This window comes from Stegostoma tigrinum, chromosome 9 (assembly GCF_030684315.1).
Source record: "Stegostoma tigrinum isolate sSteTig4 chromosome 9, sSteTig4.hap1, whole genome shotgun sequence".
In the NCBI taxonomy this organism is placed as follows: Eukaryota; Metazoa; Chordata; class Chondrichthyes; order Orectolobiformes; family Stegostomatidae; genus Stegostoma; species Stegostoma tigrinum.
In genome coordinates this window covers 2,450,317-2,476,693 of record NC_081362.1, presented here as the reverse complement: position 1 = coordinate 2,476,693, position 26,377 = coordinate 2,450,317, and the positions used below count along the sequence as shown (strand labels likewise).

General features: G+C 46.1%; 1 protein-coding gene across 2 annotated transcripts in view; it reads left to right on the top strand.

Annotated features, from left to right (window-relative positions):
* The window catches only part of LOC125454957 (sprouty-related, EVH1 domain-containing protein 2), a 131,373-nt gene that overhangs the window by 100,759 nt on the left and 4,237 nt on the right, over positions 1-26,377 (top strand). For both annotated transcript variants that reach the window (XM_048536346.2, XM_048536349.2), the window contains exon 5: positions 21,888-22,037. In XM_048536346.2, the coding sequence (XP_048392303.1) occupies positions 21,888-22,037 (150 nt within the window). The remainder of the gene's footprint in view (positions 1-21,887; positions 22,038-26,377) is intronic.

Genomic DNA, 26,377 nt, shown 5'->3' with positions numbered 1-26,377 from the left:
AATTCCCAGGTTTTTCTTTCACAGAGGAGAAATATTCATTGAGGATCTCCCCATCTCCTTTAGTTTCACGCATACATGTCCACTTTGGTCCTTGAGGGGCCCTATTCTCTCTCTAGTTTTTCCTTTTCCCTTAATACACTTAAAGAATCTCTTTGGATTCTCCCTAATCTTCCCAGTTAAAGCTACCTTGTGCCCCCTTTCACCCTGATTTCCTTCTTCAATAAACTCCTGTATCCTCAGTATACCTCCAGGGATTCCCTTGCTCCCAGATACCTGTACCTGAGTCAAGCCTCTTCCTCTTTTCTGGTCAAAGCCTGAACATCTCTTGTTATCCAGGGTTCCCTACTCCTGCTGACCTTGCCCTTCACCCTCACAGGAACATAGAGACCTTCAACTCTAGCGATCGAACTTTTAAAGGCCTCCCACTTGTCAGAGGTCCCTTTGCCTGCAAACAAACTACCCCAATCAACTCTGCAAGCTCCTGTATAATTCCATCAAAATTCACCCTCACCCAATTTATAACTTGAACCTGTGGACCAGTTTTGTTCTTTGCCATAACTATTTTAAAATTAATAGAGTTATGGTCACTGGTCCCAAAGTGCTCCCCCACTGTCACCTCAGTCATCTGTCCTGCCCTATTTCCCAACAGTAGGTTGAGCTTTTCCCCTTACCAAGTAGAACCCTCGATATACTGCCTGAGGAAACTTGCCTGAACACATTTAACAGAAATTCCACCCCATCTAAGCCCTTAACTCTATGGCCCAGTCTATGTTAGGAAAATTAAACCCCCCCCCACCCCCCCAACTGCGACAACCCTATTGCTCCTGCAAATCTCCACAACCTCCCTGCGTATTTGTTCCCCTAATTCCCGTTGACTATTTGGGAGCCTGTAGTACAACTCCAATAATGCCACCATCCCCTTCTTATTTCTTAGCTCCACCCAGAAAGCCTCAGTGGATGATCCCTCGGTTATTTAATCTCTGATTCCTGCTGTGACACTCCCCTTAATCAAAAATGCAACTCCCCCTCCCCTCATCCCTCCACCTCTGTCCTGCCTAAAGCAGCTGTACCCTCATATTTCAAGCTGCCAGTCCTGTCCCTCCCTTAGTCATGTTTCTGTAATGGCTATAATATCCCAGTTCCATGTGCCCATATTAACCTGAGTGCAAAGCAGGCCAAGCAGCATCTCAGGAGCACAAAAGCTGACATTTCGGGCCTAAACCCTCAGTTCCCATTATCTCTTAACCTGAGTTCATCAGCCTTACCAGACAGAGCTTTTGCTGTGAATCGATGCAATTAAATCCAACAGGCATTCCTCACTCCCTGTCATGTTCCAGGCTGACCTGCTTCCTCAGCTTGCTCTTTCTGATTACTGTCTCTCCTTCTCGCCTCACATTTGCCTCCCTGTTGTTGAGGATCCCACCCTCCCTGCCAATCTAGTTTAAACCCTCCCTTGTAGCACTAGCAAATCTGCCCACCAGGGTATCGGTTCCCCTCCAGTTCAACCCGTCCCTCTTGAACAGGCCACCTCTGCCCCAGAAAGGATCTCAATGATCCAGGAATCTGAATCCCTGCCCCCTGCACCAATTCTTTACCCACATTCATCTGCCCATATCCCCCTGTTCTTACCCTCACTAGCATCTGGCAGTGGAGGTAATCTGGAGATTACTACTGTTGAGGCCCTGGTTTTTAACCTTTTTCTTAGTTGACTATAATCACTCTGCAGGACCTCAACCCTATTTCTAACTGACTCGATGTGCATGATGATTTCTGGCTGCTTTTATTGGGTTGTACCATACTGGTTGACTACACTAAAGACCAATTGCCTCATGGTTCACTTTAACCCTGTTTGTAAGCTCAAAATTTTGATGTAGGTTTTGACACTCAGCTCCCTCATCTCAAAATGCATGAGACGTTTTTATCAGCTTGCAAGAACAAGAGGCCAGTGAGGCAATGAAGCCTGCTTCAGCATTCACTGAGATGAGAGTTGCTACACTGTGTAATTTAACTTACTCACATTTTCCCTCATTCCTTCGATTAAAACTACACTCAGTATATTTTTCTTCAAATTACTAATCGATCTAGCATCAATCACCACTTGTGGAACAGTGTTCCTTCCAAACTTCTACCGGCTTGTGTGTATTGATGTTTCCTAATTCAAACCCCCCCAAAAAAAAAGGCCTGGCTCCATTTTCACAATTCCACCCCCAAATCATTTCCCCTGTTTAACCTATTTATCCACTTATTATCTTGTGAAATGTGAGCCAATCACCCTATAATCTTCTAAATAGCAGGAATTCTAATCCTATTTTGTGTAATTTGTCCTCTGAATTTAATCCTTGGAGTACTGGGATCATTCCACTGAATAAAAACTGAAAGAACGGTGGATGCTGTAAATCAGGAACGAAAACAGAAGTTGCTGGAAAAGCTCAGCAGGTCTGGCAGCATCTGTGAAGGAATAAAGTCACCATTTCAGATCTGGTGACCCTTAGTTCTAAAATCAGTTCTGAGGAAGGGTCACCAGACCCGCAATGTTAACTCTGTCTTTTTGCCTTCACAGATGCTGCTGAGCTTTTCCAGCAAGTTCTGTTTCTGATCATTCCACTAAACCTATCCTCTGTGAGGTCTGTCTGTTCTCCTGAGGGGGCAGTGCTCAGTTTGGCTGAGTTTGTTTAAAAGCGGGTGTGGAACTGATGTACATCCTTAATGCTCTCGTTTTGCCTGGAGTTAATGAGTAAACATTGAACTGTCTCTCTGCATTCCAGACAGAGAATGGTGAACCTTGTTTGCTACTCACTAGGACTTGAACAGACTGCCAGATGTTCCTGTGTGGGAGGGGGTTGGGTCACTCAGTCTGCTGCGTCTCTCCCAGTTCTTTGGTGTAGCCATCCAATTGATCCCACTTCCAGCTCTCACCCAATACCCCTGTAATTTTCTTCTTCTAAGTATTTATCCTCATGCCTTTCAAATGTTCTGGATGGATCTGTTTCTGGCCTATCCCAGATGTCTCCTGTGTGTCCAAAAGCTTCCCTCTGTCCCCTCCTCCCTCTCTCCCCTCCCCTTCACACACACCCCCACCCTCCCGTCTCCCTTTCCGCCCCCCCCCTCCCTCTCCGCGCCCCCCCCCCATCTCACCTCTCCCCTTCCTCTTCTTCCCCCCCCCCCCCCCCCTCCTCCCGAGTCCCTGGCTGGAAGATGTTGCGGTAAAGGGTGGGGGTTGGGTTGGAGGGGGGGTGAGCCCCCTACGAGCTGTGAGAGGACGGGCCCACCCGGTGGTTGACAGTCCGAGTGCGGTTTGGGGTTCAGGCTGTGCCAGGAGCTGCTGCAAGCCCGCTGTGTGTGACCGGAACCGAGTGCAGGCATTTCATCTGTGCTCAGTGCAGCTGTAGGCAGCGTGGTGGATATTAACTGCAAGCTCCAGATTAAATTACCCAGAGCTGGATTTGACCTTCACACATATCGGAAGCCATTTAACTGGTGTCTCGCACCATTCATAAAGTTGCAAAACACCATCATTGAAAATGAGAAGTATCTCCTCGGGGAAAGTTTGAAGGGTGAAGTTGTGTACACATTCACTGCGGAGATGGGAGAGGCTCTTGTTATTTTTGGCACGGCTCGATCTGAGATGGGAGATAGCAACAACAGCCTACGAGTGCACTGACTCACTTTAGGTTTGTTTTTGTGTAAATCAGGACCAGGAAGTTGTTCAGGACAGAGGTTAGTTTGAATCGGGGAGGCCAGATAAAGCTCAGTTATTCATTTCAAGGTGCATTTTACAGTCAATGGACAACTCTTAAACATCCTGTCTCGGGCTAAAAGTCCTCTGTGAGGAACTCCCTACGTGTAGTGAAGTAGGACAGCAGTGAATTGATGAGGGTCAAAGCTCAGGATTTCAGCCCTGCTCGCTGGAGGTATGCAACAGGGTTATGTTTTCAATCAACTTCAACATCAGAAATAAAATGAAAAGCAAAGCATTAACAATGGTATTTACACAAACTTGCTTTGTTTACATCACAGGTACATCAAAAGTTTGTATTGTTAAAGTTGCATAAGATTTTATAAATGCCCCTCTCCACAGAGAAAATGTCGCTTCCCTTGTTATTGTTGATGTGCTTTGTTTAAACATAAGGATCAAGACATGTGCTGACCGCCAGCCAAAAACCAAGACAGAACAAATTAACCTAAACTGATCAATGTTGAAGCCCACCACTGGTCCCATACATTGGGAGCTCAAGGAAAGCAACAGGACAAAGGCTCTGATTGGGAATGTGGGCAGGTAAATGGGCTCTGTCATTTCCTTTATAGATTAATCCAGTTAACGCTAGGGATTGACCATGCTAATACCATGGATCAATCTGGGTGACATTATGGGTTGACCTAATTAATGTTAGGATTGACCGAGTTGATGCTATGCATTGTTCTAGGATTGATCTCATTGATATTCCCACCATATTGGAAACAGGCAAACTCCTATTGAGGGAGACTGGCGACTGAATGTGGTATGTTGAAGGACCATTCCCAACATGTGAGCTTCTGGAGATCGATCCCATTTTGCGTCTAATGCCTGCTATTCTGATTAATAACTAGAGAGTGACCTTTGGGCCTAGTGCAGAAAGGCCACATTGCCTTCATGTTCTCTCTAAGATCCTAGCTTCCGTCCCAGTTCAGAAAAGTGCTCTTCTTCCTCCCCAACAGCTAGTGAATTCTGACCCTTCTCTCAATCACCAAACCAAACCAGGGCAGCCCCCTTCTACTGGCTCACCCCACCTCCCACTATCTGTCCCATATCCCAAACACTCCCTGCCTCTAAACACTCACTACCCCTAAAACCTCCTGCTCATGATACCCACCCCAGCCCAAACACACCACCCCACCCCTACAAACGCACCCCCTACCATTTCCCACTGACCTCAGCATTGTAACCATGACCCACATCTACGTTCCCTGTTCAAGGTGACAATTCCATGCCCACCCCCCGCAGCAGCCATGCACATGCATGTGCTCTTTCTTACAGCCATCCACACCTTTCTTACTTTCCCCCCCAGCTCGCATATCTCCTCCGTGTTCTCTGCCCGCGCACGCTCTCGCTCTTTTCTCCTCCCCTCACCTGTCTTTTCCCTTACCTGCACCTTTCTGTCTCCCTGCCTTAAGGCTGTACTCACTCGAGCACATTTTAAGTTTATGCTCTCTCTATTCTGTTGCCCATTTCCCTTCAAACCAAAGGGCCTTTTATGATGGCCTTCCCTCCTCTGTACCTCCTCTTGCCTCCCCAGCACCAACTGAGCTGGCAGTTTCCCTCCACACCCAGTCAGTACATTAGTGAACCAGATGGGATTTTATGAGGATTGTAAATGGTTTCTTAGTCACACTTACTGAGACTTTGTCCATTCCTTTATAATTCCAGATTATTAAGTTTAATTTAAATTCCTCTGGTGGCTATGACAGGATTTGAACCCATGTCCCTGGAACATTACACCAGGCCACTGCATTGTTAGTCCAGTTACATTTCCGCTACACTACTGCCTCCCCAGTGTCCTCAGTCTGAATGTCAATTTTTGTAAAAAAACAAATAAATCACATTGCACTTTGTCTTGTGGCTGAGATTTTATAAAACTTTGTGGCATTCCCTCCAATTTTAAAGAAAGTTGATCAGATAATCTCTTCTGAATATTAGTCCTCACTAACTGCTTGGAGCCAGTTTAATGTTCTGACATGCCTCTTAACAAATTACAGATGTGGCCTAGTTTTTCAAATCTGGTCAGAATAACCTAAAAATTCTAACCAGATTTGTGCCTAAACTTGAAAGTACCGTTCTCTCATCAAAGCCATTCTAATTTTATACAGGTTATTTGAAGGGGTGATGTTTTGGGGAAGGAAACCTCCTGTTTTGGTTGTTTTCAGATTGTAAAGATATACTTCAATATAAGGTGTCTTTATTGTTTTAGCATTTTGAATCGGTCTGTCTCTCTTTCCCCTGTCCAACAAAGCCAAGACTTAAATTGTTTCCTCCCAGAAGCCTGAAATTTTTTTGGATTAGAGCAGCTTGATTGCAGGCATGTGGAAGACGGCTCCAACTGAAAGACCTGTACTGTGATCCTTCAGGTGGTCCATGTCCCTGACCAGAGGGGGGATCCTGTGCTGACCATCCCCATGCACTACAGAAACTTGCACCTTCCAGATGAGACATTAATCAGTGCCCCAGCTGCTCGATCAGGTGGGACGGTCACAGCCCCGTGCTCCAGTTCTGAAGAGGAGCCCGCGAAATTATTCCTGGTGCCTGTTATTCCCTTAGTCAATATCTCAAAATCCAGTTTAGTTGATAGTTATCAAGTTGCTTTCAGTGGCAGCTTGCTGTCTGCAAACTGAGTGGAAAGTATTTAGGTATGTTACGTTTCAGAGATAATGGGAACTGCAGATACTGGAGAATCTGAGATAACAAGGTGTAGAGCTGGATGAACACAGCAGGCCAAGCAGCATCAGAGGAGCAGGAAAGCTGGCATTTCAGAAGGGTCCAGGCCTGAGCCGTCAGCCTTCCTGCTCCTCCGATGCTGCCTGGCCTGCTGTGTTCACCCAGCTCTACACCTTGTTATCTCCATGTTTTTAAGTGACTGGTGGCTCTCATGTTAGTGAGGGTTCCCTGACAGAGAGGAGGCAGCTGGGTTAGTGAGACATTTGGTTAGTATCCTTCCCGACCATCGTTCAATCATTACCTTTAAACATCACCTTTCCTGATTAAGAAGCACAGCAGCAGTAATCTCTGCACTCCCAATGTAACAGTGTGTAAATAGCTCTAAAGAATACATTCAGTTAGTGGCAGGCATTTATGACTAACACAGACACTATGCAGCACAGAACTGATCATCAAAGATGTGTAACATCTATAGGCTAAGCAATATGTTATTCGGAAGGGATGCTTGGAGTAAGGGTTAACTATGAAAAATTTCATTTCAGTGTTATTCTTGTGAAACCACTTGCCATCCTACAGGGAGTACAAGATACAGAGTGCCTGAGGAGGACATGTTGGTAATGTAGGGTATTAGTGCCTTGTCTCTAACACTGCTGTCCAACAACATGGTCTCCTGTGAATAATAGCCACGGTCTAATTGCCTGAACATTCAGCCTGAACCCTGCCCTTCAGTAAGATTTAATGGGAAGGTTGATGCCGCTATTCTAATGTTTTGTGAATTAAAGTTTTCCTCTCAGCGAATGATCTCAGTGGTTCCTCAATGACCAATGTTCCCCCTCCAACTTTCCAAAAAAAAATCCCAACCTCTCTCAGGCACCTTTCCCACCCCACTCTCTGACTCCCCAGGGATCTCCCCCCTCTCCCTCCACCACTCTTCCCTCCACACGAGGCTCCTCTTCCCAGCCAGCAGCAGGATGGGGTCACACTGGGTGGCATAGGGGTGCTGGGTGACAGGTGCGGGGTGGGTGATGAGGAGACTGTTCAGACAGTTCTACTTTAATGGAATGGTCACAACTTCTCTTCCTGCCCATTCCCAGATTGAGAGCTAAGCTCCTGACATGACCCAACCAGCAGGAGTGCATTCCCGATCCGACATGCTCCGTTAGTACTCGGACACTGTCTCTGTTGGCTTGTCATGGTGACGGATCTGTGTCTCCTCAAACAGGGAGTGTTTTCCGGCTGTGTGAGTGAGTGTTTGATTTGGTGCATTTCCTGCAGAATTTCAGCCTGTCTGTCAGCTGGGTCTACCACCTGAACCTATCCTTTCGCAGGGACTGAGTTCCCAAACTCGTCAGTCTGCTCCTCTGTCAGTTGGGCCTTTGCTTGTTAAGACAGTTGATACCCAAGCCCCGACATGAAAAACTCATCTGTCCCTTGGAGTCCTGCTGTCTCCGAGCTGTGTCTGGTTTTTTACTCTCTCCGAGTGGACCAGCACCTGTTATTCCCAAATCTACTTGTCAATGACCTCAGCCTGGTCCATGTTTGGAATTGATGCCATCTGACTGTTGTTTGAAATTCCCTGAATTGGTAGCGAATTCTGAATGAAGAGCTATAGAGGGTGTGACTTTAGTTTCTTCATTGAAGTTTTACAAGGTCACCCTATCCGGCCAGTTGGGATTTTCATTGATCAGTGTTTCCCTTCCTCTGTTACTGCCATCTATTTGTTTTGTTCTGTGGGCTCTGTGTTATCTTTCACTCTCTCAATAATCACCCTGTTGTCAGACAGTCCTTGGCTTTAGCTGTGAAGTGGTTTTCTGTTTCCCCTTCAACCACAAAATGAACTCAATGTCCCTGCAATTTGATGGACCAACCTGCTCTGGTTATGTTAATTTCTTCCCTCCCCCACCCCCATCCCTAACTGCCCCTGAACTGAGCGTTTTGGTCACCATTTCTGAGGGCAGCTGAGAGTCAGCTACATTGCTGTGGGCCTGGAGTCAGATGTAGGCCAGACCGGGTGAGGACGGCAGATTTCCTTCCCTGAAGGATACCAGTGAATTTGCTATCATTTATGGCAGTTAATCCCAGCTGTAATTAATGATCGTTTCATGGTGACCATCACTGAGACAGATTAGCTGTCAATCCCAGACTTACTTATTTAAATTCCACCAGCTGCCCTGGTGAGATTTGAAGCCATATTTTCCCCACAGCATTAGCATCGGGGTCCCTGCGTTACTGGTCCAGCAAATCTGAGAGTCATGTCTTTGTCTACTTTTGTTCCATACTAAAGTTGAGCACCATTCCAACTCTTGTGCATTTCACTGCTGCCCACCGCTTCCTTTTTGTTCTGGCAATGTTTTGTTAATGTCTCTCACCCATCTCCCTGATGCACTCGAGCTAACGTTCAGGGTCCTGCATTGTGGATTTCCCTCATTGCCCAGCCGATGTGTGGGCTGCTTGTTGTGTTTGTCTCTGTCCAGGGAAACCTCCTGATGGGATCATGATCAGGACGCTGAGAGATTGAGGTTTTATCAACAATTCTTGAACATCCTTCATCTGTTGGCTACATAGTTTTGCCCACCTGGACTGGGTTCCTCTGGAACTGCCCAGCTTCCTTCCCAAATATCTCGCGCTCTCTCTCGCTCGGTGTTGAATTTCACTAAAGCTGCAGGTTTTTGAGGTGGGGTTCCTGTCTTGACCAGCCTTACCTCCTGTACCAGTTCCATCAGTCAGCCATTTGCTATCTAATGCTCCCGCTATCATTCATCTCTCACAAAAGTTCATCTTGGGGCACTCCTTGGACCCTGCGAAGGGGACAGAATGAGAAAAGAAATCTTGGCACATCAGCCAAATTCACCCAAAGGAGGCAGTAGTGGTAATCATGACAAGGGTAGGGTTTCCCAAGGAGCCTTGTCTGAGAAATGAGCTAAAATGTATATTGCACCTGATGATGATAAATCTCTGCAATTACAAAAACCGCCAGTCTATTAGAGCAGCTACAGCCATCGATTTCTGAACTGTGGGATTGTCACAAACTCAATGAACCAATTGCGTGCCATGGCCCAACCCCCACGCCCTGCTTACTCTGTGTTCTGTGGCTTCATCCAATGCTCCACAGTCACAACTGTGGCACTATCGGAAGGATGTGATTTTCCAGGATATTGCCAGCAATGAAGCATCCCCGTGAGCGGAGAGAGACTGGATTATTTGCCAGTATTGGGGGCAGTGGGACCTGGCTTACAAATTTATGAGAGGCATAAACAGCATTGATAGTGAGAATCTTTTCCCAGCGGCAGACCTGTCTCAGACCAGAGGATGGAAGTTTAAGGTGAGGAATAAGTGGTTTAGAGCAATCTAAGGAGATGCCGCCCACAACCTCCCCCCCCCCCTCCCCCCCCAGGGTGGTAGAAATATGGAACATGCTGCCTGAGAAAAGTGGTGGAGGCAGGTCCTTACATTGAAGAAGCATGAGGATGAAAGCTTAATGCCAGGGTACAGTAGGCTATGGGACCGAGTGCATGTAAACGGGGTTAGTGTAGCTCTGTTCTGAGGGGGGAGGTGATGGCCGAGTGGTATTATCACTGGGTTGTTAATCCAGGACCCAGATAATGTTCTGGAGACCTGGGTTCGAATCCTGCCAGGGCAGATGGTGCAGTTTGAATTCAATAAAAATGTAGAATTAAGAGTCTAATGATGACAGCGAATCCATTGTCGATTGTTGGAATTACTCATCTGGTTCACTAACGTCCTTTTGGGAAGGAAACTGCCATCCTTACCTGATCTGGCCTACATGCGACTCCAGACCCACAGCAATGTGATTGACTCAACTGCCCTCTGGGCAATCAGGGGCAGGCAATAAATGCTGCCCAGGCCAGTAATGCCCTCATCCCATGGATGAGCAAAGAAAAAAATTTCACTGGAATTGAAACACCAACTCTGTTTCTCTCTCCACAGAGGCTGCCAGACCTGCTGAGTTTCTCCAGCATTTTGTTTTAGTTTCAGATTTCCAACATCTGCAGTTCTTTGTTCTTTTTTCAGTGAAGCTTGGTGTTTGCCAGTCGGCACTGCCATGGTGGGCCGAAAGGCCTGGTTTCTATGCTGTCTGACTGTACACACTGTGCCTCGGTTTTATCCACAAGACTTCAAACTCAGTCGTTTCCTGCTGTGAATTTGTTCCGTGCTGTGAGATGCTGTTAGGGAAGTGATGGGGGTAACTGTTGACGAATGTTACCAGCCTCCTTGCTTATGTCCCTGCTCTTCAAAGGTGCAGGTACAGGACTGTAACTGTTGGCCTTGCCTGGGCCTTGTGTCAGTTGACAATCTGCAGCTGCTGAGAACTTTGGGTTTTGCGCCATTTAGTTTTAATTCAGTCCTGAACAACTGGCCCCAGTGAATGTGAGCAGGAAGCTGCTGGATTTAAAAAGAAATTCTCATTTATTCGAAAACATCCTTCAGGAAAGGGAGTCTGCTGCCCTGGCCCAGTCTGGTCTACGTGTGACTCCAGTCCCAGATGGTTCTGCTTGACCTTCTACTGCCCTCAAGTGGCCTAACAGGCCACTGCAGTGTATTCAGCTGCTGGAGCAGTTCAAGTGGAAACTCATTGGCATCACCTGAGGACAATAAAAGTTGACTTTGTCAGCAATGCCCAGATCTTGAGTATCCACAGAAAGCAGTCTAATTCTCTCTCCTGCCTGTTCACGTGGGTTAATTCCATCGATAGTACATCTTCGGTCCCTGCAGCAGACTGTGTTCAAAGGATTGCCGTGTCACCTTGACCAGTTCACCTGTGGGATCTTGCTGTGTACCGGTACAGTATGAATGGACTCCTGACACAAGGTGCTGACCATATCTGCGGCTGTGAACTTTGCCCATGCGATTGGGCTGAAGTGAAACCTGCCCCCTCTGAGTAAACAGTGCTCTGGTATGTGAATGGGCTGGGTGGGGACGTGCCGGCCTACACTGTCAGGCAAATAGGCTGCAATGCTGGAATCGTGTTGATGTGCTCCTGACTCAGCTGTTATCTTTGGTACATTGAACTCTGTGTTGTTCTTATCAGTATTTGATCCCATGTCGAATATTATTTTTATTTCCCAGGGTATCACCCTGCCTTAGACTTTGCCTTTGAGATTGATGGAGATGGACTTTGAGTGAACTGGATTCAAGTCTGACATGGGAGCAGGACAAGGCCATTCAGCCCCACTATTTTAACTCCTAGCTCATCATCTACTTCAACACCACTTTGTCTCCACTGTCCGTTGATGTCATTAGTACCTAGCAATCTGTCGATCCCGGTCCTGAACAACTCAGCTTTCACGGCCCCCTGAAGTAGGGAATTCCAAAGACTCGACCCGCTCTGGGTGAAGAAATGCCTGCTCACCTCAGTCTGAAAAGGCTGAGCCTGTGTCTCCTGGGCGTAGGCTCCGTTCAACACCCCCTTCCCCTCCGCTCCCCCCCCCCACCTCTGTTCACCGTCCCCTGCCCCCTATCCCCTACCCCCTACCCCCCACGCGAGCAAATAGAGGTGGGAGCATCCTCTCTGCATCTACAGTGTACAGAGCTTTGAGGATTTCAAAGAGATCACCTTTCGCTGCTCTAAACTCCACGGGATGCAAAGCCGAACGGTACAGTCCTTTGGTTTTTTTTCTCATGTGGGTGTGTAAGCACTCAGCCTTTATTTCCCCCCCCCCCCACGTGTCAGTGGAAGGTGCTGGGATCTTCACTGTACCTGCTGTGGGTTCTCGATGCCTGACTGGAAACTGGAGGGAGGTTGTGGGGGCTTACTGTTGATGCTTCATGAATGTAGGGATAGTTTGAAAGAGGCTGTGCCAGGCTTTCAGTTTCTGTGGATGACTTAAAGCATGAAGTTCCCTGAGACACCCGCACCCCACACCCCACACCAGCTGCCTGCATCCTGTAAATAGTCACATAATGATGGTATCTTTTAAAACACCCATCTACAGTTCATCTAAATATCTACCCAGGAGCGAGCACTGTATTCATAAACCTCCCAATCCAGAAAGGAAGAACTATTAATGCATATACGGTTAGTTCGTTGGAAACCCGGGGATCGTTCACCAGGTTCAAAGGTCATGTTTTGTGGTCATTGCAAAAGCTTCTGGACCTGCCCCAGAAATCAGCTTCTGCTCCAGTCTTTGTAGAAAAATGGTGTGTAAATACTGTGTTAAAATCATGCTTGTCTTCATTGACTTTTATCATGAGGATGTGTTAAGTGGAATATTAATTAAGAATATGTTGACTGGACGTGTATGAGTTGGTTTTTTGGAAAGCCGCCTTGCAAAAATAAAAGCAACAGAGATCACCTGTAACAGGGCTGGGGTTGGGGGACGGGTGTGTTCTGGGGGAGCTGTTTGCGTTAGCAAAGAACATGAACCGTTTAACTGGAGTCATTGAATCTACAAATCTGTCAGAGAAATGCAACAACCCAATCTGCGGGTGTAATAAACTTAATTGGTTTAAGCAGAGTCTGAGATAACTTGCCTTGGGAAGTGCAGCCTCTTTTAAAATTACACTTGCTGTAGGGTGGAGACTTCCTAAAGGAACATTTGGACTCTATATCACTGTTCTCCAGAAATGTAGCCCCAGCCAGCTTTAACTGATCCGGAAGACGTCTCAGTCCCAATGGCTTCTAAGTAAAATGACTTCAGCCACCTGACATGGATTGTCCCAAACACTAAATAATTAATCTATTTGAAATGGACCGTTATCTGACCAGAATACTTTCTAAACGTTCCAGGCTTTGTAGTGAGTGTGTGTTTGTGTGTTTTCAAGAGGGATAGTTGTATGTATTTACAGTGGTCCACTCCTTTACTAATCATTATATCATTGCTTGATCAGGTTTAATTTGCAGTAAGATCACTCTTGTTACTTAAGGAACCTATCTATCTTTCTTCTGATATCATGTCCCTTTTTAAATCAAATATCGTTTGACTTTTCCCAATCCTCCACTGGTCACAACAATCCGTTCACTTCCCATCCCCAACAAACTTGTCCTGATTTTTCACTCCTTGGACTGGGTGCTCAGTGCATCAGTTTAGTGGTCACATTCTTGGTTTAGCTCTTCCTTTCATTCCTGAAGTTGTCCTAAGGCTCTCTGATGAACTGGTCTCAGAAACAGGCTGCTTCCCCTTTCAGGGCTGTCCTCCCTTTTGAGAAATAGCTGCTTTCTACATGAGGTCAAACAAGTTGAGAGTTTGAGTCCTACTGCCTAGTGACACAAGCTCAGAAAGCTCTGAATTCCCAGCCCACAAATTAATTTGACACTGTGCTTTTATGTGAGAAGATGTGAACGAAATCAGAACTTCAGCATGGAACTTGTACCATCCGCGGTCAGGGAACTGATCAGGGAAAGGAAGACCTGCAAACCTGTAGCACCTTTTCACAACCACCAGACACCTCAAGGCAGTTTACTGCCAATAGAGTACTATTTGAGTGTTGTAATTTAAGGAACATTGAAGCCAGTTTCAGCAGAGCAGGTTCCCACACACAGTACTATGTTGAACAAATAATCACGGTGTGTGTTTTTGATAATGAGGGTCAAACAATGGTCATGTCTTTTGAGGTGTGCCCCTCGGGCGGGGGGGGTCCTTCAGCATTGTGCCCCTGGAGCTAAGCAGTCTGTTAGTGAATTGGTTGACTATCTCATGTGAGAGACTGCACCTTTAGCATTGTTGCCCTCTGTGTGTCGTGCACTCAGCAGGGTAGTGAGCTTGGGTTCTGCACAGGGATATAATCCTCAGGCAGCCCTCCGAGGTCAGAGATCTGCCAACTGAGCCATAGCAGGACATCGATGTACGTTTAAAACAAAAATCCCTTTGTGCAATGCATGCAGTGCTAATGAGTCCAACATTTGTCCATCCCTGATTGCCCTTGTAAAGGCCTGGGTGTGCGATAGCACCCCCCCCCCCCCCCCCCCCCACCAACCAGTGCTATCGGGGCAGATGTCCATGTGACACCATGTACAAAGCCTCAGCTGGATCAATGAGAAAAATAAATTCTCTTGCCCAGCTGGATATGACGCCTATAGTCGTCACCAGTATCATTTCCACTACACAAAGTGGTCCATCTATTTCAGTGGACTGGATGTTGTAACCTTATCTCACCCACTAACTGCTGTTCTATCATCACCTCTAACAGCCAGCGTTCCAGAGGGGGGTAAAGAGAACTCTATGAAGACACTGGTTCTTGTCTTCAGCACTTTGTGGTGTTTCACTTGGAGATGGTGTACTTGGTCACTTTGCACTCTCTGTTGTGGCATAATTGGCCAGCTCCCTGGGTGCAGCAGTGGGGTGGACAGTGGTGGTTTGGATCTCCTGGGAGTTGATGGTGCTGTGCTTGTTGTAATAGGCCTTCCCCCACGATGCCCTCTGGGAAATAGCGCTGACAAACGAGTTCATGATGCTCTGGATGAGATGCCAGGATTGAGAAACACCCTCTGTGTGATCCAATAGCATATCTGTCAGACCCAGGATATTGGTTATTCCTTCTGTTGGCGATCCTGAATCCTAAAGTCTCGGCAGGAAAGTTGCCATCTGTCTCTCGATATGGTGCAAGGCAAGGATATACAACAGGCAGTTGGTCAGCCTAAAACAGGGGGTAGCTGATGGCTTTGTTGTCCTTCCCTCTCTGCGTGCATTCATTAATAAAGCTTAAAGTTTCGGTAAATTCTTGCATTGTTTACTTTTCAGGAATGGTGCTATCAAATCAGGATTATGCAAGTTATACATGCAAAATGTAAACTTGACTTAAAACTGGCCTTGGTGACAGATAAAAATGAATTATTCATGTAGCTGTGCGTGTTAACACCTTTGCCAGTCAGTCAGCATTCTCCTCTCGTGCAGTATAAGTTGGTGTTCCCTTTGAATTGGTATTCTTGTGAAATGTCCTGATGCATCCAAGATGAACAGCTTGAACAAAACATGGCTTTTTTATTTGGCAAAGCTCAAATGAACTATTCTGAAGTATTTTGCAGTGAATTTCTGCACAGGCCAAAAGCGGCTAGCATCAGGATGTGATATCTACTTAAGGATTGCTTTCTCTGAATTGACTGTCAGATCCTGACCACAAAGGGAGTGAGCCAGTTTTATTTTCGAGTGTTTGTGAAACAAATTTTAGGACATGTTGTCTCCATACATAACGTTTCATATGACATGGAGGTGACACAATTGAAAGCAGATGGAACTACAGAGAGAAAATTAGTCTCACCAGACCACTGCCACACTCACCACAAAATCTAACAAATGGAGCCTTTATAAAGCTCCATTACATAAGCTGGTTTAAATGGAGCTCCATGAAAAGGTCTGGGCTGTGACCAATGTTTCCATTAAAGTTCAGATGCCTCATTTCTACCTCTGACCTTTACACTACCAGCCCTGCCCTCTTCTATTGTGGGTGCCTTCCCTTGTGTGAGAGACAACAACTAGGGGGCCAGTTTAAACCAAACAAACCGAGCTGCCTGTTTAAGATGAAGGTGAGAAGAATTATTCTGAGGGTCTGTAGCCTTTGGATCATGCTTCCCCACAGAGCAGTGGGCAGCGGAGGGTCTCTGAATATTCCCATCACTTGGGCCAACTCGGGAAGCTATTGGCTGATGTAACCATACCGTGCCTTGGTCCCCCCAGAGCCTGTGGGTCCTTGATGCTCTGATTTGAGCCAGTGATCCCTCAGGGACAAGGGGATTCTGAGTGACCACGGTGTCTTGAGTTTGCTGTTATCCCTGATGGAGTGTACACTGGGCGAGGGAGGGCGCAGAGCCTATGACCATGACCCAGTGGTCTGCCTTCAGCTCCGGGGGAGTGGGGAGGATTGAAGCACTCACATTGGAATGCCTGAAAACCCTGGCACCATACCCAACACCACCCCCCCCACCACTCCCAAACCCCTCTCAACCTTCCATGTGTACTTCCTGTCACTGTATCCATGGTAATATCAGGCAATAACGTCAGCTTCACTGGGTCCTCAAGTGAACCGCTTTGGTCAAGCAACATGGAGCCCCACAACCTTGTGGGCAACGCCACCACGGCAACACAGTGCCACCCTCTCATATCCAATGGAAGGCCCTATTATTGGAAAACTGCTCAATTTAATCTTCTGTGAAACTTGTTGTCAGTCTCTGAGCCACGTGTTGTGTGGGGATTGACTTCAGTCACAAACTGGGAAATGAACCTCTCACCAATCGTGGACATGTCACCCAGAGGCAGCTCCAGGAGCAGAGACTGACCCCAGGCCCCATTCGCAAACACCAAGAAAACATGTGAACAGTGTGGCCTCGACTTACCGGGGTAAGCCATGGGATACAGGTCTCTGGCACAGAGTCTGTTCCTGTTGTTCACAAGGGAAGGGGGGGAGAGGAGGAGAGCATTGGTCATTGGGAACTCCATAGTTAGGGGGACAGATAGGAAATTCTGTGGGAACGGGAGAGACTCACGGTTGGTGTGCTGCCTCCCAGGAACCAGGGTCCATGATGTCTCAGATCGTGTTTTCGGGATCCTTAAGGGGGAAGGCCAGCAGCCCCAAGTCATGGTCCACATAGGCACCAACGACATAGGTAGGAAAAGGGATGGGGATGTGAGGCAGAAATTCAAGGAGCCAGGGTGGAGAGCTAGAACAAACAGAGTTGTTATCTTTGGTTTGTTACCCGTGCTAGCAAGGTGAGGAATAGGGAGAGAGAGAGCAGCTGAACATGAGGCCATAGGGATGGTGCAGGAGGGAGGGGTTCAGATACCTGGATAATTGGAGCTCATTCTGGGACCTCTACAAATGGGATGGTCTACACCTGAACCAGAGGGGTACCAATATCCTGGGGGGGAGGGGGTGGAATTTGCTAATGCTCTTCAGGAGGGTTTAAACTGATTAAGCGGGGGATGGGAACCTGAATCGTAGCTCCAGTGTACAGGAGGTTGAGAGTAGTGAGCTCATGAATAAGGTTTCAAGGTCACAGGAGTGTACTGGCAGTCAGGAAGATGGTTTGAAGTGTGTCTACTTCAATGCCAGGAGCGTCCGGAATAAGGTGGGTGAACTTGCAGCATGGGTTGGTACCTGGGACTTCAATGTTGTGGCCATTTCGGAGACATGGATAGAGCAGGGACAGGAATGGTTGTTGCAGGTTCTGGGGTTTAGATGTTTCAGTAAGATCAGGAAGGGTGGTATAAGAGGGGGAGGTGTGGCATTGTTAGTCAAGGACAGTATTATGGTGGCAGAAAGGACGTTTGATGAGGACTCATCTACTGAGGTAATATGGGCTAAGGTTAGAAACAGGAATGGAGAGGTCACCCTGTTGGGAGTTTTCTATAGGCCTCCGAAAAGTTCCAGAGATGTAGAGGAAAGGATTGCAAAGATGATTCTGGATAGGAGCGAAAGTAACAGGGTAGTTGTTAATGGGGGACTTTAACTTTCCAAATATTGACTGGAAACGCTATAGTTCGAATACTTTTGTCCAGTGTGTGCAGGAGGGTTCCCTGACACAGTATGTCGATAGGCCAACAAGAGGCGAGGCCACACTGGATCTAGTATTGGGTAATGAACCCGGCCAGGTGTTAGATTTGGAGGTAGGTGAGCAGTTTGGTCATAGTGACCACAATTTGGTTACGTTTACTTTAGCGATGGAAAGGGATAGGTGTATACCGCAGGGCAAGAGTTATAGCTGGGGCAAAGGCAATTATGAGGCGATTAGGAAGATTTGAGACGTATAGTATGGGACGGAAACTGCAGGGACTGTACACCATTGAAATGTGGAGCTTGTTTAAGGAACAGCTGCTGCATGTCCTTGATAAGTATGTACCTGTCAGGCAGGGAGGAAGTGGTCGAGCGAGGGAACCTGGTTTACTAAAGAAGTTGAATCTCTTGTCAAGAGGAAGAAGGAGGCTTATGTAAAGATGAGGCGTGAAAACTCAATTAGGGCGCTTGAGAGTTACAAGTTAGCTAGGAAGGAGCTAAGAGGAGCGAGGAGGGGATATGAGAAATCTATGGCAGGTAGGATCAAGGAAAACCCTAAAGCTTTCTACAGGTATGTCAGGAATAAAAAGAATGACTAGAGTAAGATTAGGGCCAGCCAGGGACAGTAGTGGGAAGTTGTGCATGGAGTCTGAAGAGATAGAAGTGCTAAATGAATATTTTACGTCAGTATTCACATAGGAAAAAGACAGTGTTGTCGAGGAGAATACTGAGATACAGGTTATTAAACTAGACGGGATTGAGGTTCACAAAGAGGAGGTGTTAGCAATTCTGGAAGGTGTGAAAATAGATAAGTCCCTGGGGCCGGATGAGATGTATCCTAGGATTCTCTGGGAGGCTAGGGAGGAGATTGCAAAGCCTTTGGCTTTAATCTTTATGTCATCATTGTCTACAGGAATAGTGCCAGAAAACTAGAGGATAGCAAATGTTGTCCCCTTGTTCAAGAAGGGGAGGAGGGACAGTCCTGGTAATTACAGGCCAATGAGCCTTACTTTGGTTGTGGGTAAATTGTTGGAAAGGATTATAAGAGATAGGATTTATAATCATCTAGAAAAGAATAAATTGATTAGGGATAGTCAGCACGGCTTTGTGAAGGGTAGGTTGTGCCTCACAAACCTTATTGAGTTCTTTGAGAAGGCGACCAAACAGGTGGATGAGGGTAAAGCGGTTGATGTGGTGTATATGGATTTCATGAAAGTGTTTGATGAAGTTTCCCACGGTAGGCTATTGCATAAAATACGGAGGCATGGGATTAGGGGGATTTAGCGGTTTGGATCACAAATTGGCTTGCTGTAAGGAGACAGAGGGTGGTGGTTGATGGGAAATGTTCATCTTGGAGACCAGTTACTAGTGGTGTACTGCAAGGATCTGCTTTGGGGCCACTGCTGTTTGTCATTTTTATAAATGACCTGGATGAGGGCGTAGAAGGATGAAGGAAATTTGCAGATGACACTAAAGTCAGTGGAGTTGTGGATAGTGCGGAAGGATGTTGCAGGTTACAGAGGGACATAGACAAGATGCAGAGCTGGGCTGAGAGGTGGTAAATGGAGTTTAATGCAGAAAAGTGTGAGGTGATTCACTTTGGAAGGAGTAACAGGAATACAGAGTACTGGGCTAATGGTAAGATTCTTGGTAGTGTAGATGAGGAGAGAGATCTCGGTGTCCATGTACATAGATCCCTGAAAGTTGCCACCCAGGTTGATAGGGTTGTTAAGAGGGCGTGCAGTGTGTTAGGTTTTATTGGTAGAGGGATTGAGTTTCGGAGCCATGAGGTCATGTTACAGCTGTACAAAACTCTGGTGCGGCTGCACTTGGAGTATTGCGTACAGTTCTAGTACTGCGTTATAGGAAGGATGTGGAAGTTTTGGAAAAGGTGCAGAGGAGATTTACCAGGATGTTGCCTGGTATAAAGGGAAGGCCTTATGAAGAAAAGCTGAGGAACTTGAGGCTGTTTTCGTTCAAGAGAAGGATAAGAGGCACCTTAATGCAGACATACAAGATGATCAGAGGATTAGATAGGGTGGGCAGTGAGAGCTTGTTTCCTCGGATGGTGATGGCTAGTCCAAGGGGACATAGCTGTGAATTGAGGGGTGATAGACATGGGACAGATGTCAGAGGTAGGTTCTTTACTCAGAGTAGTAAGGGCATGGAATGCCCTGCCTGCAACAGTAGTAGACTTGCTAACTTTAAGGGCATTTAAATGGTCATTGGATAAACATATGGATGATAATGGAATAGTGTAGGTTATATGGGCTTCAGATTGTCTTCACAGGTCAGTGCAACATCGAGGGCCGAAGGACCTGTGCTGCGCTATAATGTTCTCTGGCCTGTGGCCTGTCTGCTGTTCCAGGCGAACTGTGCTCACCAGCTAACTGCCTGTCTACAGTGGTTTTCCTGTGTCAACGTGGGTCATGAGGGAGACAGATACCGGAGTGTGTGTTAACTTGCTGTGACTTCCTCTACCTCTACCTCCTCTTCACAGGCTGTGTGCAGTCTCTCTCTCTGTCTCTCTCTGTCTCTGTCTTTATCCCAGGTCTCAGTTTGTAGGCCCAATTTAGCATTCCGAACCCACCCGCCCCCGCCCCTGCCCCCGATGTTGGTTACCCAGGCAGACAGCTGTAATTAAAGATTACTGGAATGCAATCACATCCTGCTTGTTTTTTTTAAAGTAATGACATTCCTGTTGCTGGAGACAAGTTGTTTCAGCGTGGCTCTTGTGTCTTTCTCTCACTATCCAATAAGAGTGAATCGGCTGGGTTACAACTGGGGAAAATAAACCTCTGTGGAACATGCTTTTATCTATTCTGGTGATCTGTCAGTTTAGGGTTAACCATTCCCCCTCCTCAGGACCGTGCAGCACTGTGATTGTCAGCTCGGGATCTGAACCTCTGGTGGGGGAGGATGTGTGTGTGGGGGCGGGTAGTGACAGAGGGATGGTGTGGGGGTGGGTGACGGGGGAGGGAGTGGCGTGCGGGTGGGTGACGGGGGAGGGGGTGGCGTGTGTGGGTGGGTGACGGGGGAGGGGGTGGCGTGTGTGGGTGGGTGCGGGTGGGTGACATGGAGGGGGTGGCGTGCGCGTGTGGGTGGGTGCCGGGGGAGGGGGTGGTGTGTGTGTGCGCGGGTGGGTGATGGGGGAGGGGGTGGCGTGCGTGGGGGTGGGTGACGGGGGAGGGGGTGGTGTGTGTGTGTGTGTGTGTGTGTTGGGGTTGCGAGTGAGTGAGAGAACACCATTTCCCTCTAAGGACAGTGCTGAATAGGGGAAATTCTGTCTGAATGTATGTGAAAGTGTTTGTCACAGAAATATTTTTACTGGAATATAATAAACTTGTTTTTATGTGGACCATATGCTAGAGATTGCAGAAATTGATAAGAACAGCCTCTGGAAAGTGGTGCAATTTGTTGAGTATCTTGGGCAGATACAGTTTTGGGTTGGAGCTATCCAGGAGAGCGAGGATCACTGTTTCTCATCTGCTTCAAACATCAGCTCCCTGTATTTAGTCAGAGTTGTAAAATTCACCATCAAACCTGTGCTTCAAATCCGTGTTAGAGCTGAGAGATTTTGTTACTGTCCAGATCCCCATTCCAAAGGCTGGCTTGTGACACTCTCTCTTGTCTGAAGGAGAACATCGTTCTGCTGGTTGTGAAGTCTGTGAAAATGGCTGGGGTCTTCCTGGGGATCGTGCTTGCTGCAGGTTGGGGAGTATTATTCTGGCGAGCGAAGAGTTAAATAAATTGGTAATCGCCTGATACTGTTTCAACCTTCAGTTAAAACTGTGGTGTATATCTTTAGGAATATGACTCAGGATCCTAATGTGGGTTTGAACACAATAGCCAGTTGTTAAATGCCACATAATCTTTTCATCATCTGTAGGACAGATCCATTCGGAAGTATTGGTTGTGGGGTTGATGTGAGTTATTACTGAATTACCAACTGAACTACCTGCTGACTTGCTATTTGTGCTGTCTTTGATCTCTCTCTCTCTCTCTCTCTCTCTCTCTCTCTTTCTTTCTGTAGGCGGCTACAGATAGCTCATCAAACTCATCGAACAGGAAGGAGCAGGTGGTCCGAGCACTCAGTACAGCAGTCAGTGACCCTCAGCGTGCTCTCTGTACCCTGGGTTATGCTCATGATCACTACAGTCCCGACCACTGTCGCCTGGAGCAGGTAAGATGCACTGGATTACACTGGGTCTGTTTAGCAACTCTAGACAGTGAGCTATCCATTAGCTGGGAGCCCTAGGGGAGGAAAGAAATCCCAGCAAAATACATCGCACAAAGATGTTTTAGCATGACAAATATTTACCTGTCTTTTGGAGGTCAGATAGGAGCTCCACTGAGAGAGTGAGTTGAAGAACATTTTAAACGGTGTCAGGTCTAGAATGCGGCCAGTAGCCATAATTCAATCATATTTATACTGAGAGACACCCTCCCCAGTCCTGCTGCCTGCCAGTTCGATTTGTGCTTTCTTCAACTTTGTTCTTGGTGATTTATAATCAAAAGGAGTCACTGTTTCATTCCGAAGCTGTATTTTTCCCCCCAAAGTGACAGCTAAAGCAGCTCGTACTGTGACACACTAAGCAAGATCTCACCACCAGTTCCTGGAACATTCACTTATTCAGGAGTAGCTCTTTAAATGGTTTGTCAAACTGGGGAAAAGGACAAATCTATTCCACATGATTTTGCATCACAGGTTAGTGTCAGGAACCTGTCGAAATTGGCTTCTGTTTCATAGTTTCAGTGGTTCTCGTTTTTGTGATGTGTGTAATAACGGGGGGACCTGAGAATTGGTTTGTCTTCAGTGGATCGCTGTGATACAAGACAAGTAAATAGCCTGAAGGGGCAAAGTGAGAACACATTCCCCAGAAATGGAAACTATCAAAAGAGGATAGGAGAAATACCTGAACCAGAGTTTCTCAGAGAGAGACTTCTGTACAGCACCTCTCACAACTTTGGACATCCTAAAGCAGGTTAGCGTTAGTAATGTACTTTGGAAATGTGATTGTTATAATTTGGTAGGGTGTGGGATTGAGATTAACTGAACAGCTTTAAAAGGACCCTTCACTGACTCACTGGGCTAAGCACTTCCCACTGTGCTGCAAGGTTCTTGGGACATTATAGGATAGAAACACCGAGTCATACAGCACTGAAACAGACCCTACGGCCCAACTTGCCAATATTGACCAAGTTTCCTATACTGAACTAGTCCCATTCACCTGCATTTGGCCCATATCACTGTAAACCTTTCCTATTCATGTACCTGTTATGTCATTTTTGTTCCAGGACAAGAAACAAACAAACTTTGTTCACCTTGAAGTAAAAAATACTAAACCTTCCCTTTAACCAAACCCATTTTCTGTGGACTGTGATATCCAAGGTTTGCAATCTTCCCAAACCAGGAAGAACAGAGTTCACCTTTTCCAGGGAATATTCTTCCACCTGGTTGAAGGGTTTTGGGATACAGTGTGATTTGAAAGCTATTCCTGGCCAACCTTAGCCAGCACTCATCACTAAGTAACTGAGAGACATAGGGCTTTTCTGTTAGTGTGACCCAGAGCAGACTGAGTGACTAAAGCATTGGCAGGTCTTCAGCTGTAATATGAGCCATGTTGGGATTGCTTCATTGCAAAATGTATCTCATTCCATGTTATTATGATCCCAACTGATGGTAACACTGAACCAATCAGAGTCCAGAAACCTGGCTTGATAAATCATATGTTAACTGTTTTTAGTTAGTGGTTAGTCTCTGAAACATATTGCCACAAGGCTGTAGATATTCTTTGACAGCAAGGCATAAGTTTATTACACAAAATAAAGAAAAGCAAACAAACCATATGTATTAGTTAGAAAAGTTCTAGCACAAGCAGCAAACCAGAGTTTCAACCTATTTTCCAACACTGTGCGTGAGAGACTTGTGTTCCGAGAAATTACAACCCCTAACATAGCTCTTTACATTTCTATGTAATTGAATTCTTAGTTTTTTTCTCATTGTCGGTTGAGACAATTTCATTCCTTCCCAAGTGCACTGACATGAACTTTTCACAAATCTGAGAGCCTAAACTTTCTCCATTCTGATAACTCATGAATTTTTTCTACTCCCCTGGCTTGGAAGCTTCATGAAATGGACTGTTCTGCTGAAGTGACTGTGTCCATGTACAGTTCTGAACTGCTAGAAGAGAATCTAACGTGTGCTTCTGACCCCAACCCTGGGCTTTTCTGAACTGTAAAACCTGCTTCTGAACTCAATGTCTGATTCTCCAGAACTAAATTGAAAAGTGGCCTTAAATATACTCGACCTACCTGTCATAAAGTAAACAGGATAAACATCTCTCCACTAACGCCTCAGGGTTCTGCAGTCTCTTGCTTTCTCATAAATCCTGGATTAAGGTCACTTGTAGAATGTATTTTTTTCACTTCACTAACCTGCATTGACCTGCCACCACTATTATAAAAATCCAGATTTCAAATATAACGATGATAAAATTTTTATGGCAATGTAGAAGAATTGGGAGGAATTTCGGCTCCTGATTATCCTGTAACCAATCAGTAGCCATCCTGCCAATTGCCAGCTGTGATTGGATAGGTTCCCAGAGAGAGATCACCGAATTCAGGAGGGATGTAGGCTCTGCATGACGCAGCCCGATCAACTACTTCCTCATTCAGCTTCCCTTTTCATTCTAGACATTTTTTAAAAATAGTGTAATCTACCAAAACAGAATATTTGAGGTTTTATTTGCAAAGAATGACTCCTCATAAGAACAAATTAACCTGCTTATTTAAACACTTCAAATCCCTCTGGTAGATCCTGGCTGATAGAACGTAAGGCTGCTGCAGTAATGGGTGGAAGGTGATGGTTAGGCCACACCAGGAAAATTTGTGTAGTTTTGGTTGTCTTATCTGAGGAAGGATGTTCTTACAAAAGAGGAAATGCAGCAAAGGTTTACTGGACTGATTCTTGGGATGATAGGACTGGTTTATGAGGAGAAATCAAATTGTTTGGGATTATATTTGCTGAGATTTAGAAGAATGAGGGGGAATCTCATGGAAATCTTTAAAATTCTTAACGGGCCTAAACAGGTTAGATGCAAGAAGGTGTTCCTGATGGTGGGGGAGGCTAGAACGAGGGGTCATAGGTTACGGATAAGGGGTAAACATTTTAATACTGAGATGAGGAGAAATGTCTTCACCAGAGATTGGGAGTCTGTGGAATTCACTACCACAGAAAGCAGTTGAGGCCAAAACATTGTGTTTTCAAGAAGGAATTAGATGTAGCTCTTGTGGATAAGAAGGTAAAGGGATATTGGTGATCAAGAGATTACACTCTGAATGGTAGGAACATTGGAAATACAGTAGATCAGAGGGATCTTTGTGTCCATATCCACAGATCCCTGAATGTAGCAGGGAAGGTAGATAAAGGTGATTAAGATGCTATACTTGGCTTTTTGGCTGAGGTGTAGAATACAAGAGCTGGGAAATTATGCTGGAACTGTATAAAACATTGGTTAGGTACAATGGGAGTACTTTGTATAGTTCTGGTCACATCCTTACAAGATGGACATGATTGTACTAGAGAGAGTGCAGAGGAGATTTACCAGGATGTTGCCTGCCTGGAGGCTCTGAGCTATCAGGAAGGATCGGATGGACTGGGGTTGTTTTCCTTGGAGCAGTGAGAGTCAAGAGGGGCCTTGATAGAGGTGTGTAAGATTATGAGGGGCATAGATAGGGCCGATAGGAAGGCAGATTTTCCAAAGGTAGAGGACCAGTAACCAGTGGGCAGAGAGTAAGGTTGACGCAAGATTTGAACAGAAATGTTTTCACCCAAAGGATGGTGTGGGAAGCTGGAACTCAATGCCTGAGAGGCAGGCTGAGTAACATTTAAGCAGAATTTAGATATTCACTTACTGCGCCAGAGCCTGCAGGATATGGGCCAAAAGCTGGAAAATTGGATTAGTGTAGTCAGATTTTTGTTAACCAACACGGACACAGTGGGCCGAACGGTCTCCATCTGTGGGTGCTGTAAACACTGGAGTGTGAGGCACATGAAATGCAGGCAGCGATGCATGCTCCTGTCTGACCTATTGAAATGAAATTTATTATATCCTCATCACACTCGACTCGTTTAGAAGGGGACTAGTCTCGAATTTTTTGACATCTTTTTACGAGTGTGATGTTTCAATTTGAACTTGGTTTATATGTGGCCCACTCAAAGACACAATGTCAAGAAGAAATGAGCACCAGAAGGAGCAGGTGTGTGTTTTTTACGGGAACCGGTGTATGTTATGGGATGGTTCAGTTTCTGTTTTATTATTGCACCTTCAAAACATGCACTGACTGAAATGTTATCGAGTTATATTTCCATTAGCGATGTGTTCAGTGCAGTTGATTACAAACAGTAAATGCTTGGTCTGTTTGCTGTGAACGAAAGCTGTGTGCTGCTGTTTTCACTACAAATGTCACAACTGCAGATGTGACGGTTTTTATTCACAATTTTGGTGTGGGAGCAACGTT